This window comes from Cystoisospora suis (genome assembly GCF_002600585.1).
Source record: "Cystoisospora suis strain Wien I chromosome Unknown contig_21, whole genome shotgun sequence".
Taxonomy (NCBI): Eukaryota; Apicomplexa; class Conoidasida; order Eucoccidiorida; family Sarcocystidae; genus Cystoisospora; species Cystoisospora suis.
The window spans coordinates 37,894-52,126 of record NW_027152823.1 but is presented as its reverse complement, the minus strand read 5'-3'; the positions used below and the strand labels follow the sequence as shown (position 1 = coordinate 52,126).

At 47.5% G+C, this 14,233-nt stretch overlaps 2 protein-coding genes across 2 annotated transcripts in view; one reads left to right on the top strand and one right to left on the bottom strand.

Moving 5' to 3' along the window:
• CSUI_000042 (uncharacterized protein) overlaps window positions 1-1,898 on the bottom strand; it is a 2,255-nt gene extending 357 nt beyond the window's left edge. The window contains exons 1-2 of the mRNA XM_068060277.1: window positions 1,002-1,898; window positions 1-206 (exon numbers count right to left, since the gene is read on the bottom strand). The exon at window positions 1-206 is cut by the window's left edge and continues 357 nt beyond it. Coding sequence (XP_067927748.1) covers window positions 56-206; window positions 1,002-1,252 — 402 coding nt within the window. The 5' untranslated portion in view covers window positions 1,253-1,898 and the 3' untranslated portion in view covers window positions 1-55. The remainder of the gene's footprint in view (window positions 207-1,001) is intronic.
• Window positions 1,899-1,990: 92 nt separating this feature from the next.
• Window positions 1,991-13,072, top strand: CSUI_000041 (serine threonine protein related protein). The gene is made up of 7 exons (XM_068060276.1): window positions 1,991-4,602; window positions 5,316-5,605; window positions 7,251-7,962; window positions 8,412-9,532; window positions 10,699-10,813; window positions 11,454-11,543; window positions 12,067-13,072. Exons 1-7 carry the CDS (start codon window positions 3,134-3,136, stop codon window positions 12,191-12,193), a joined length of 3,924 nt encoding a protein of 1,307 aa, XP_067927747.1. The 5' UTR covers window positions 1,991-3,133; the 3' UTR covers window positions 12,194-13,072.
• Window positions 13,073-14,233: the final 1,161 nt, after the last annotated feature.

Here is a 14,233-nt window from a genome sequence, read left to right as displayed (position 1 = left end):
CGGTCTGGATTTTCCCGGGTTTCTACATTACTGTAGAGCTCGACGAACCTCTGGTCTAGAATACTGCGGCTCTAGAAGCGTTCTGTGGTCCCTGCGTCTTGTCGTGATTGTGTTCAGTATTGTCGGCTCTCGGCCCACGAGTGACAGGAGCGCAACAGTCCTCTGAGACTGCCGTCTCGCGCAGAGTGGAACACGAGGAACAGCGCCTGAGAACAATGGCCACCAACACACAGGACCCGTGACAGCAGGCAACAAGGCACGACACATGGCCCTGGCGGGCGCAAACTCCACTCAGGCATCACATACTCGCTCCTTACCCCCCAATCGGAGGTGACAATAAGACACAATTCACCGAGGACAGTCGCTGTGCGCGGTGGTGGTAAGGGGTGAGTGGGCTACTCCTGCCGTGTACCACAACGTCGGGTCACCCGCTTCCTGAACCTGGACGCCAGCCTCCACGTTGATCGGGTGGAGAGGCGATCCGAAGGATCCGATACTTCACTCCGGCGAGGGCATACGACCGCGATTTCCAGCCACGGAGCCCCGCTGTCTCCTCGCGGCGGCGCAGTCGTTTGTCGTGTTGGCATGCAGTAGACCGCGTCTGATCCATTAACACGTTCTGGCACGTCCAGTACTACATTCTCGCGCTAAACGCAGGCTCACATGAACAGACGTCGCTGCCCCTTTTCCCGGTGTTGAGGCTTGAACACGTGTTTACCTCTTGCACCCGTCCCAGCACTGCTCCCTAACTAAAGACGCTGCTATCCGCGACCGCTGCCAATGAGAATCTTCCTGATAGGAAACCGCGACGTCTCTGAAAGCAGTGAGGCACCCTGTCGCGTCCCGGTGTGCTTTCCTCAATCTCTGAAGTAGAGCACTATGATATGGCTGTCTCGAAGAAGATGACAAGTATACAGGCTAATGAGAAATACAGCAAATCTGCAGAACGGCTGTCGGCTCCCGATTCTCTGACACGGACGAAAGGCACGACTCATCCTCACCTCTGCAGAGAGGGAGGGACAAGCCTTACGAGTTGAAAGCCGGCCCAGCAGAGGAACAAGGCGGGCAGCATGTATTGAGTAGCGGCAGCCCCCCCCGAAAGCCTGCACGGTAAGCTCGGCGTCCCTATGTGAGGCGCTGCCCCGTCTCCGTGTGCGTGCGTGCACGCCCGCGGGAAGAGGAAGGTAAGTGTACGTGTCACTTTTTGCATCCCTTTGATGACTACGTGCAATTTGACGCCGAATGGCAGCATACTGGCGGGATGGCTTTCGATCACATGTCCGAAGCCTGCAACCAGATCATCCACGCAGATGTAAGCAACATAGCGCTGACAGCAATAAATGAACCAGCTCGCTGAAGCCGCCGAGGTGGGAACTTTGTAAAATCATTTCTAGTCTCTTTCCGGTCTCTTACACAACGTGTGGGTCCAAGAGACGGACGGCGCTCCGACCACGGTAACGCACACTTCGTTCGACACACACACATAACACGTTCGCCCGGCGAATTCATGCGAAGGCGCCACACACAGCGACGGTCGCGCAGAGCGGGCTTTACACTCGTAGCAACTCGAGCTGAGTAAGCGCAACACTACGTCGTCAAATTGTCCATGTAGCGAGGGAAGCGACTTATTGGGAAGTCTCGCTTTCGATAGTTACTGCGCCTAGGTGCGGTCCCGTCGCGCTGGGGCCACTCATTGTATAAAGAGAATACTCACAAGACAATTTCACGCGTAGCTGCGGCTGTGTCGTAGAGCAGCCCCCCGGTCACTGCTGTCATACCGCCCCTTTTCCCCGGGAACACGACAGTTTGCAAGCAGTTTGCTGTGAAGTCAAAGACATGATCGGAAACTCTGCAGCGCACACTATCCGGAAGGGACTGCATGCGCTTGACGAGTTTTTGTTGTGAACGCGTATCTCTACTAGATGCAGGAACGACAGTACGCCCGGGACGCTGGCACTGGTCTGCGCAGCGTATTGTTCTGGAGAGACGGATAGCGGCCGGTGGCACTTCGTTGTTCTTTGCGTTAGTGTTCGTGTGGTACCTCTTTTTGTCTCATCGGGATAGAATCCGGGTTCCGAGCGTCGTTGCTCTCTCAGAGCAGCACAAGCGGGCAGCGGGATACCAGTGTACAGTACTCGAGATATCTGTCAACTCTTGCTCGGGATTGAACGCGTACTTCATCTGATTTCACGTACCGGGTCGCACGGACACCACCCCTTGGGGATGCTAGGTCGGGGCATCATTTCTTTTCAGTATACGAGCGCTGAGTTTCTGCTTGGCTGTTTTCTTCGCTTTTTGACTGCCTCGTTCTCCTCTGCTGTCGCCGAAGATGTTTTTCCACTCTTCGCTTCTTTGTGACCGAAGTCCGTTGTCCATCCTTGAGCGGTTGTCTTGGACTGGCCCTTGTCTCCCGCGTGCAGCGCGGCTCAACATGTAGCAGGAGGGCGATACACGACTGTCGAGGAACAACGGACCTCGGCGTCGGATGCGAAAACATCCTTTCGCAACTTAATTACGTTCTCTTTTGCTTGCTAAGTTGATTTTCTCGCGGTCCGTCCTCGTCCGGTATGACAATCCACAAATACTTCTTGTGGCTTCTTTTTCATGAGCCGTCAACTGTGTAAGGTGGAAGCAAGAACTGCGAAATCTTCGGGCACTTCAGCGAGGGGAGTCAAACTCTCGATGTGCGTCAGTCCTGGTTCACTGGAGGGGAATTCTTTCTCGTACCATGTGGCCGCTCCAGTGTTCTGAGATTGGAGAAGTCCTTCATAGCTCTTCGTGCGGTCTCGCTTTTCTTCTTGGCTGATTAAGGCCTCCCGAGAGTTTTTGTGAACTGCATGAGATTTTGAACTTCTGGACAGCTGTTACTCCTGCGTTACGGCCCGGTATCGGCTCCCGGTTTGGCCAGTACCCTCGAAGCTTGTAATCAGCCAAGTTTTCTGTGCTTCGGTCATTATATAGGCCACCGCCTGCTGAGCGGCCGGTGGTTCTTTTGTACTCACTCCATCGGTGTGATAGGAAAGCCGACGACTTGGTCCCCGTTCTTCTGGCGGCTGTGCGGACCTGGCCTCTTCTCCAGTCTTCCAATGCTTTCTGTCAACGGATACGACGTCTTTCTTTTCCCGCTGTAGACATGGAGACGGGAAGAAGGTGGAGGACTCACCAAGGAATTCGACATGAGAGACAAGACGAGGAGGAAGCGGAGGCACAGACGCGCAGCGACCCACGACAAGGAAGCTTGATATGTGTGGGGGTAGCAAGACAACAAGAGACAGCAGTCTCAAGAGGAGAGACACAGGGCTTCTCGTCGAGAAAACTTGACAAGAGGGAAACGCCTTGTACGGGAAGAAGAGAACTGCATGATCCATTAGATGCCGGTCAGCCTGTAAATAGGCTGCCGGGCGTCGTGTCCATGAGTACTCGCCGAGGTCCACCATGGAAAAAGAGACGGAGTCGACTGTCTTCCTACGGCTGTCTTGTGTTCATAGCCGTCGGGTTAGGGTTATCCACTTGTAGAGCGGCCGAGGGAACGGAAGGACAACACGGATCCACTGTAGCCGATGTCCTATCTAGTGAAGATTCGCATTCTCACTTCACCGTCCCTGCCAGTCTTCTTCCTTCCTCCTCATCTTCTTCCCCAACCTCTTCTCAGGATCTCCCTGTACTTTCCATCCCGCAACACGTTATCGCACCCGTTGCGTCTCAAAGAAACTCTCCGACTGATCCCTTTACGTCTTCTGCTGCTTCCACGTCTCCATCATGGTCTGAATCCCCCGCCGGCCGTGTTCCCCGTTCTTCCTCGGTCTCTTCCTCCCTCAGTACCGGGTCCCGTTCTTCTCCGTTCTCATCACGGTCTCCTTGGAGATCTTTGATCTCCTCTTATAGCATCCCAGTGCAAATGGTTGGAGCGCGGGCCGCTATCCGTAACATGTCTGTAGGGAAGCAAAATTTGTTGCTTGCTCTGGATTCACAGACCGAGGGTATTCGCGTCTTCTTAACAAACTCAACTGCCTGTACCTACAGCTCAGACGGTCAAGCCAAGCATTCTTTCCCGCATTCAAGAAAACTCGATGGGTCATTCTCCTTTCCAGATTCAGAAGAGAAGCCTTCTCGTTCTGCACATATAAACCATTCCCAGAATGATCTTTCTCCTAGAAAACTTTCGGGAAGTGTGAATGACGATGATTCAGCTACCACGTTTGAAGAAGGCGGAGAAACGGATCGACACTATCAGAAATATCTCCTGTCCTCTGTTTCTCTCAGGGAAGGAGAGATCAAAGGAGGCAACAAAGACAAAGAAAAGAAAGATTCTACAGCAAAGGACGATATCCCCCAGACAGACAAACAAGATAACGTGAGCCTTCCTTCGTCTTCGTCTCCTTCTTCTCCCTTATCTTCGTCGTCAAAGCTAGAGAAACATGGCTTGAAACGAAAGACAGACACGAATGTCTGGGGTCAAGAAGGAGGAGGGAATTGCTATGACCCGAAAGAATCAGGAGAAGCTACGTGGTGTCTGAACTGGGGAAAGCCATGCAGCTTCCTAAGTGCAGACCCATTTCAGTGCAAGGGCGATACACACTTTGAACTCAGTCAGGCAGCCAAGTAAGTCGAAAAACAAGCGACTACACAGGATGTCCGAACACACGAGGCTAAGGCGAGGGGGGGTGAAAGGAGAGGGAGATAGACGTGCCGATGCACAGTAAACCAGGTGACGGTGTTAATTTGTTTTCTGGCTGATGATCCCTTTCTAGGAAATCTCGTAGAAACAGGGTATTAGTGGTAGTTCTTTTTTCGAGTTAAAGGGAAGAATGGAAAAATCGACGAGAACATGTTCGTTCGCTTTCTGTCTCTTCCCTTACGAAAAAATCTCATCAAGTAAGCTCGGAGGTTTGTTTCGTAGAGGCGAACCCGCAAGAACGAAAAGAAGTACACAGAAGGAAAGAGGATGAAGAGACGTAGGGAAGGATTGGAGAACGTGACGAGAACCAGAGTGATGGAAATATGAATCCTAACTTAGGGACCTGTGAGGGTGGTCGTCTCACTAAACGTTTTCTATGCCATAACGAAAGAAGACATATAGACTCACTTCGTAACATAAACAGATGGATCTGTATTACTACGTGTACGTCGTCGGGCATGAAGCATGAAGCCAATCTTGCTCTCGTCTTTTGGCCTCTCAAATTAGTTCGGCTTGATTCTATACACACAGAGGACGGCATAGATCGGAGAGCACGCGTACTTCTCGTTCTGATGTATAGTCATATGATTGTAGACAGACACATGGAAGCCTTCTTCTTGTTGTCACTCCCTCTCAGATATTCCCAACGTTCTGATGGCATCCGAATCTCTGAGATGCGATTAGAAGGACATGATCTTGTTCGCCTTGATTTGGGAAAGGTCCCTGGTCCCCATCTCCTTCCTTCTCGCGCCTTTTCATCTGAAGATGGGAAAAAACAAGGAAAGGAAGATGCCTTCTTGCCTCTGAACACTTTTCTCCCTCCGATCTTTGGAGAAGATCGTTTAATGCCTATCAAAGGTGTAGGTGCTCGAACCTCCGATGTCTACGATGCATATACAGGAGTTCAGGGCGTCTGGGGCATTGCAGGTGAGCTCACGGTCGACCGGTTACACAATCCCGCCAAAGACACAAGTTCTCTTGTATCACTGGCCAGGTGTCTCCACGCAGGGATTTCGAGGCTGTAAATATATTTTTCACTTCAAAAGAATCACCCGACTAGAGAAAACATAGAGACGAGTCCCTCGCACACTCTATCCAAGGAGAAGGGAGACAGGGGGAGTTATCACTTGTTGTCTTCAATGCTAGTGGAATGTGGGTGGTGTGGTAACATATTCGAGAACGTCCCTTCGTGTTGTGGTTTGCTTCATGCCACGAGTTCTCAAGGACAATAGAAGGAGAAGAAGGCATAGGCATTAACGGCGGCCTACATGGCTGTGGTATCTTCTTTCTTGGAAGGTTTCACCCACGGGTCCTCACGGACTCATTGCCGCTATGTCGCAGTCTCCCGCAACGGGGGCAGCGTCGCTTTCACGAGATAGGTAGTTTAGGTAGGTAGGTAGGTACTGGATAGGTACAAGATGGTAATCTGATTGAGCTGCTCTTATACAGGGGGCCACAGTGCATCAGGAGGTATCCATTCCCAAAGGCGCCAAGTCAGGCGGACCTTCGGAGGAGGAGACGTGGGTGTTGTGTTTATGAAGAAGGGCCATGCCTCTTTCTCACTTTCAAGGCGACAGGCATAGCGTGTGTAGGTGTGAGTTTGTCTCAACTCATCCGTCTCTGCAGATGGTTTCTCTTCCCTTATGTATATTCTACTTGGACAAGAGAACCTACAGAGCTTCTGTCGATAGCCATCCAGTCGATTTTTCTTCTCTGTTTCTCGGATGGCCCACCCGTCTTCCTCTTTCTCTTCTCGTTTTTCATTTCCTTGTTCTCTCATGATCAATAAAGTCAAGGCCGACCGCCTCGTGCTCTTCTCAGAAGAAGAGCGCGATTCAGCTTTTCTCTAGTCAAACGGCGATGCTTGTGTATTTTCTTTCGCTCACTCTCGTCAGCTTCTGTAGATAAACTGTGAAGCGTGGCCGTTCTGAAGGGGGCTTGGAACGATGGAGATGTATCTTGGAAGAAGAGTCGTTGCCCTGTTGCGAAGACACGATCTCTTTTTGCAATAGACCTATCGGACACTTACCGTGTTTGTTGTCACTTTCAAATTGGCATTCTGGTGCCATACAAACGAAGAACCCCCACATTAGACACCCCAGAGGTCCGGTTACAAGGCTCTCTTTCCAGATATATGTACATGTATATAGATAGATGAATAGATTAACCATAGGTGGATTTGGAGAACCAAGGATTTCTTACGATGTAGGGGAGAGCACATTCCCCTGAGTAGCTGAGTTGTATGATAATCGAGGCAAAGCCCTCACCTATTTTTGTCCTGTCGCTATCGTCATCTATCCCGGGGGTCACCATAGCAATCGGGTGGGTGATAGATAGCTTGGTGTCTGCCTATTGACGATGCATCTCTGTCCTATCTATTCATTTATCTCAAGTAGTTAGGAAGGTCGGTCTTCAGACGTCTTTCGTCTTCGCTTCCCCCTCCTATGTCTTTTTCTCTGGTATGTCTTTTTTCTTCTCATCTTAGCGGGAAGGAGACTGCTTTTCCTTTGATGCGATAAGCATACGGACAAGTCCGTTTTGTTTCATCTTGTTTCGCTAATGATCCGTGCAGGTCCGGAGCTATGCTGTCGAAATGAATCGCTATGGAGTTCGACTCTTAAAGCTTTGAATGTGACGTCATATTCCTTTGATTTGAACTTTCCTCCTTCTTCGTCATGGGTCTCTTCCTTCTCATCTTCTCCTCTCAGCCTTCCTCCATCTTTTCTTCACCTAGGCGTCTTAGATGACGATGACAGGAGAATACAAGAAAGAGAACAAGCAGAGAGCGAAAAAGATCGGAACGACGGCAGGCATAAGGAGGAGGGGGAAGAGAAGAAGAACAAGAAGAAACAAGGGGTGAAGAGTCTTTCGGGAGAGATACGAGGCTTTACTTTCTATGATGCTGTTGGACCTATAGGCACATCAGGTGGAAACAAGGGAGAAGAACACAGAGGATACAAACTACATCATAAGAAAAGAGAGAAAGAAGGAGAACGAGGAGAGAGACACGACAAACAAGAAGACGAAGATGATCCTGACGGCAAAACAAAAGGAGATAAAGAGAGCGATTTCAGAAAGAAACGAGAAGACCGCGTTGAGAAGAGGGGAGAAAGAATTCCGCGATCTACAAAGTCGGAGAAAGTCTATTGGAGTGAACGTATTCAAACAGGAAGTGTCTGGGGTGATGGAGTGGCTCACTTCTCTTCTTATGACTGGAGTATCTGTGGTCAAAATCTTATGGGTGCTTCTCATATGTATGATTGGTTGGTTACTCTTGATCTAAGGTAAGCTTGTTCTCCTTGTCTACATGTTCTCTTCCCTTTTATCTATATTCTTCGGGTCGCCGTGCTCCTATCTCTCCTGCCTTCATATGCAAATAATAGCGTCTCAACGTCGAATCATACACTCCTTCTTTTGCCTCTACTTAATACACGTATATAGATATATCGTATATCTATAAATATATATATATATGTACCGTCGCACCGGTTACAGCTATATCTATCTATCTATCTATCTGCAGGAACTCTCTCTCTCTATATATATACCATTCGTACCTTCATGTATCACTCATACTCGACACATACATGATCAAGGTAGATATCGATACGTGTGAATATCGTGTATCACCATAGGTGCGTGGACCGACTGTAAATCCGGTTGAAGTGTATCTTTAACTCATTCGTTTCGTTTTCTTCTTGTTTCTAATTTCTCCTAACTTGTTCGTGTGCAGCTCTGAGTGCCTGGTCGTCCCTCGTCCTCTTTGGTCATCCATCCGATCGTGGCTTGAACCAGGCCTGAATATCACAAGTCCATTCTGTACTTTAAGCGATGTTCTTGTTCCTCCTCCTCCTCGTCGGTTATCTTCTCATCCGGCTCCTTCAGCCAGCGCTTCGTCTACTAGTCCTTCTTCTTCTTCGCTTGCTTCCACGTCTTCTTCTTCTTCGAATCAAGAAGAAAAACCTGGGATGCGCGAAGACAACAGTACTCTCTCAGAGTCTGAGAAAGAAGGAAAGGGAGGGCAAGAAAAAAGTGGAAAAAAAGGAGTAGACGTACCTCGTCGACTTACATGTCCTCTACGCATGCATTTCCTAGGTGGTCTTCGGTCAAGGAGAAGACTTCTCTCTACGGACATCAAGGCTACGGATGCTATGGAGGAACCTCTTGATAGTCTTGCTTCTTATCGAGTGCAGCAAGTACAGAGTTCTCTTCCTTCTGACATCTCCTTCTCATCGTTTTCTACAGAAGAGCCTTCCTTGGGTCTTTCACATGAGGGGGATGTATCATTCTCTTCTTTTTCTTCTCGTACCCGTCCTACGGCCTCGACTCATCTTACCGCAGAAGGGAATGTTTCCTCTTCTTCTGTCTCATCGGATTCTCCTTTTTCTTCCTCTTCATTCGATGTATCTTCTGGTTCATCTCCTCGCTCTTTGTCTTCTTCTTCATCTTCTTTCTCCTCCCCTCTCCCGTCTGGAGGCTTGTCGTTGTTAGGTCTTGTCGAGAAGATGGCGTCCTCGTTATTTGGCCTCCACACACGTCCTTCTCTCCCTGTTCTCTCCTTTACTCTCCGGTCCTCTCTCGAGTCACAGCCAGCGGACATTCTTCAGGCGGTTGGGACTAAGAAAACAGGTGGTGAGAGACGCTCAGAACATGAGAGCGACGCTTCTACAATGGGAAATCGCCTGCAGGGAGAGAAAGAGAATCTCTACCTGGATGAGCTTCGTATTGAGTTACCTCTAGAACAGCTTGTTATCAATGATCCTCAGACAGGAGGACGTGAAGCTCTATGCGTCGTTCCACAGCCCTATAGCCTTCTTACTCGGGAAGGTCGAACGATCCGCATGGGGACGAGAGGTCAGTGATTTGTATAGAGTCTATTTCATCTCTTACTTATCTTCGGATTGCTTCTCTTCTCTCTTCTTTCTGTAAGAGAGTCCGCATCTTCTCGAGAGTCTATCTGTCTATGTAGGTATGCCTTCCTTTTTTTCTCTCTTTCTCTTCCCTTTCTTTTCCTCTTGTTATTCAGTCTGTCTTCTTTCGTTGGTTCTAAGCAGTCTCTCCCTTTTTCGAGAGGATGCAAATGCATGCGCTCTTTCATGAGACGTAGGAGAAGATCAATCTTACAGAGGTCTCATACATACTAGCAAGAGGATGAACTGTAATCTCGTAAGTATACTGTCTTACAGTTTTGATCTAAGGAATGAGTGGTTCATCACCCGCACACCGCTCTTCGTCTTACGTATCTCTTGGAGTATAGACCGTCCTTCTTCAATCTGTTGAGGATGAGAAGAACAGCATCGTCTTCTTCTCTCCTGACGGAGGTTTCATTCGGTTGCAGAAAATGTGTCGAAGGGGACTTGAGTGATCTTCTCTTCTAGAAGTCGAATGATTGCGGAGTATCTCTTCAAATCAAACACGTCGCAGATGACATCGTTACACATAGATGGACATATAAGCAGACATATAGACGGGTACTACATATACAAATCTATCTACATATATAGAGCGAAAGAAATATAAGTTCAGAGATATACAAATATCGACACCTCAGTTTACCGTGTGTTCCCAGCTAGGAGATGATATGTCACTCAGGCCTTCTGCTCGAGAAGAAAGGGGTCAGGGAGACACATAGACTGGATGCTTGTTTTCCGAGATCCGTCTCCCTCTCCCTCTCTTGCTCTGTTCTTCAGAGAAGAAAAATTCGTACGTATAGCTACTATTGTTTCTCTCAACTCATCGTCTGACTTCTCTTCTTTTTTCTCTTCTTCCTTTGTTTCCCATACCAAGCGGAGTAGAGAATTCTGCCTTGTACTCTCCTTTTTTCTTGGCTTGTTCTCCACTCCTTCTCTCCTTTCATCATTTCTTCCTATGACTTTCTCTCTCTCTCTCGCTCCATCTGTCATTCTCTATCAGAGTCTTTCAAATGCTTCCTAAACTGCCTAAACAAGGAAAAGTCTATTGACAAGTGATCGTGACCACCGTTGTTGGTTTGTTCGTCTTCGCTCTTTCTCTTCATTCAGCCTTAGCTGCGTTTCAAGTCATTGTCGATCAAAAAAGATGGCGAGTCGGTCTTCTCCCAAAAGATCTGCATCTTCCCTCTTCTAACGATTCCTGTGCTGTTGAGCGTACTTGCAAGTGAGTCGACTCTTCAATCACGGTGTTCTTCTTTCTCCTGTCCTGCCTTGCGACCTGTGTATCATCTCTAACTCCCCATTATGATGTTCTTTCATTCACTCATACACCTTCGTTCGAGTTGTTCTATCCGTCCTTCTTTGAACGCGTTGTTTCTGTTGTCCTAAGGAAAGCTCGAGAGAGACGGGGGAGGTAGTTTGAGTGAGTGAGCCGTCTCCCTAGGGAAGATGTCACAGTAGAAACATTGTATCATGGGTTAGAGTAGCTAGTCTTGTTAGCAGAAAGTGTTTTCCTATAGGAGGGGGGGGTATTTTCATCTGTAGTGGATGAAGATGCATCCACCGTCGTGCCGCCTATCATATCAGGTGTACAGAGTATAGGGAAGCCTCTTGTGCATCTCGTTCTTTCTTCTTGACTTCCGATGTCTTCGTATGTCGACGTACAGCTTGAGTGTCTTGGAAGCTTACAGTCTTTTCTGTCTGTCCATCTTCGTATTTTTCAAGTCTACTTTTCTCTCTTTCTCCCAGATCCCCAAAAGGGGAATGTTGTACACCATGAACCACTGCTTTATTTCTTTTCTTTCCTTCATTGTTTCTCTTTCTCCCTATGTATCTCTCTGTTCTTCTTCTGCTCTTCTCAACAGGGGACAACAGACCTACATGGCGCCGTCGAATGAATGTGTTGACCCAATATGTAGCGATCGACTCTTATTCTCACTAGATGCACAAACCAAGTAAGAGAGAGCGTCGTCTGATGTACATACATCCGCAGTAGGCACTGCTAACTCCCCACCGTCCAGTACAGTAGACCCTTGTTAGTCTCACTAGGAATCCTCACTTTCGAGGTACTCCCAACAGCAAGCGCGGAGGAGAGAGGAGAGATGAATAATAGAAACTCTTTAGATAAAGAGACATCCATCTTTACTGGATGCATATCTTCTTTCTTTATCTTTCTTATTTCCTTGTCGCGCTATCGAGGTTCTAGATACCTTCTCAGTTGAATTGCTCTCTTCACCTCGGATTTCAGAAGAACAAGATGACAAATTGTGAACTCACTCCACCTAACATGCTGTGCTTACAGCCAGTCCATCATTCTTATATTTGGGAGAATGTCGTTTGTTCGTGTATATCGGAAATCTTCAAAGCAATGCAATACTCCTCTTTTCTATCGAGTTTCGATCCATATATATCCCTATACTGATCTATCTATCTATCTATCTATTTTGAATCTGTGTATGTGTTTGTGCTATACCTCAGAACCTGTCAGCTATCTCCTTGGGTTGTCCCAGCACTAGGGACGTTCGTAGGTTTGCTCGTAGGCCTGGAAGTTCTCGTCGTTGCACTTCACTGGAGAAATATCGTTAGAGCGAGAATGCTGAGTTAACGAGACTTCTCTTTTCTCTCTACTTCTTCCTCTTTTACTTCCTGTCGTTCTCTCTTCTCCGTCTTTTCTTTTTCTTCTTCTTCTCTAAGAGAAGATCTCCATTCAAAATTTTCTTTTCTTTCTCGGCATGCATGAAAAGTGGCAGAATGGAGATAAGGATGACTTTCTTTCTTTCTGTCTTTGCGTATGAGAGGTGGCCGAGGGTGGGGGACTCTAGAGATGTATTCTTAGAGAAAGGGAAGATGAAGAAGAAGACGAATGAAAGCCCATGTCCTTCTAGAGTGACGTTCTGTAAACAAGTGAGGGAACCGTCTCTCACTCCTGATTCTTTCGTCTCCCCGTCCAGCTGTATACACAGGCATCTACAGTGGGATACCAGCCATCCGATCACCATATGGTTATGTCTGTCTGTCTCTCTGTCTCTCTCTTTATCTGTATGTATGTCTGCGCATGTCTATGTATGTAAAGGTATGTATGTATATCTATGTAAAGTGGACAAGTATGTGCACATATTGTCTACTTATACACAATGTCCTCGAAAAAATTCCGCTAAGTAGCCTGTTTTATCAATTCTGGGGAACTTATAAAGAAAGACGTGAGGGGAGAAGCACTTTCGCTTCTTTCGACTTTCTGGAGATTTTCTTCTCCCTTTGACTTCTGAAGGGAGCCCGTGCGTACATGAAGCAGAAGGAGGTGAGAAGGAAAAAAAGAAAGAAAGAAGAATGAAGGGAATCGGACGGGGGGGGGAGCTGCTTCTCGTCGTTTTCTCGTTTTTCTTCTTTCCTGTAACTTTTGAGAAGAAGACGAGGTAAATCTTCATTAACGGTTCATTTAGCTTGCTTTTCATTTCTGCGTGAAAAGAGACTTGAGAGAGAGCCTTATCAAGGAAAGGAGTTTTCTTAGATCTTTTCTGGAATAGAAGGTCGACAGGTATTCAATTTAAGAAGGAGTAAGAAATGACTCATCCAAGAGCAAGGTAGAATGAGGACGGAGTTGTGATGAATTTCTGAATAGCCACGTGTCTCCTCTTGTAGTCGTTCCTCTTCTTCTTCGTTGTATCCGTCTACTACGGAGAAGACTAAGAAGAAAACTAGAAGAAGAAGGTTGATACAAGGTCAAAAAACCTTTCAGATATTCTGGTGTATCTCTTTGAAGAGATGCCTGAAGGCCTCTTTTCTCTCAAGATGAACTCCCTAGATACTCAGGATACCTAGCTCGTCTCTGTACTTCTCTGCTTTTCTGTTGTCCACCAAAAAGTGTGCTATTGTCAGTTCGAACTATCGTATTGTCCGTCAACTCACACGCACTGTAGGACCCTCAGGCTTACATCCACGTGGTCATATGAATGAGTATACGTGTATCTTTCTCTGCCTATCTATCTATATACATATATATATATATATACATCTAGACAAATATACTGACAGTAAGTAAGTCTATATAAGTGCGGTGGCTCAGTACCACGTTTCGCAATCCTTCCATGTATATCCATCACATCGTGGTTGAACAGTCGAGAAAGAAGAGGAGGAGGGGGAGCTCATCTCCCATATTCTTGAAGTCCTCACCAGGACGGCGTAAGAAGAAAGGCATCTCCTTGGTTTCTGAAATCTGTCGACTGCCTCTCGAGGTTCATCAAGCATATAGGGGAAAAGAACCTTCTTAGACTTTCTATAGACCACTGCAACAGATTACGATGGTTTGTACATACAAAGAGAGACGATCGATTCACTCTACACTCACTTTCTGTGCCCGAGTAGTTAGAATCAGCAGGCTGCTATTCTTTTTTCATGGTTTATACTCCCGGATCGACAAGATCGACACTGCGACACAGAGAAGCCGAACCTGTATCCCTCGCCAGTCTTCCCTACGGGCGAGCGGATCTCGGTGAAAGAATATGTCTCTATCTACCTTGATGTATCTCTCGAAGCTACTATATATACATATAGTAGCTTCGAGAGTATGCTCAATGCCCTGGTAACGGGCCAGGCAATCTGCCTGAGTATTAGCAGTTGCGGCGGTGCCCGGCTGAAGGTAGCTTTC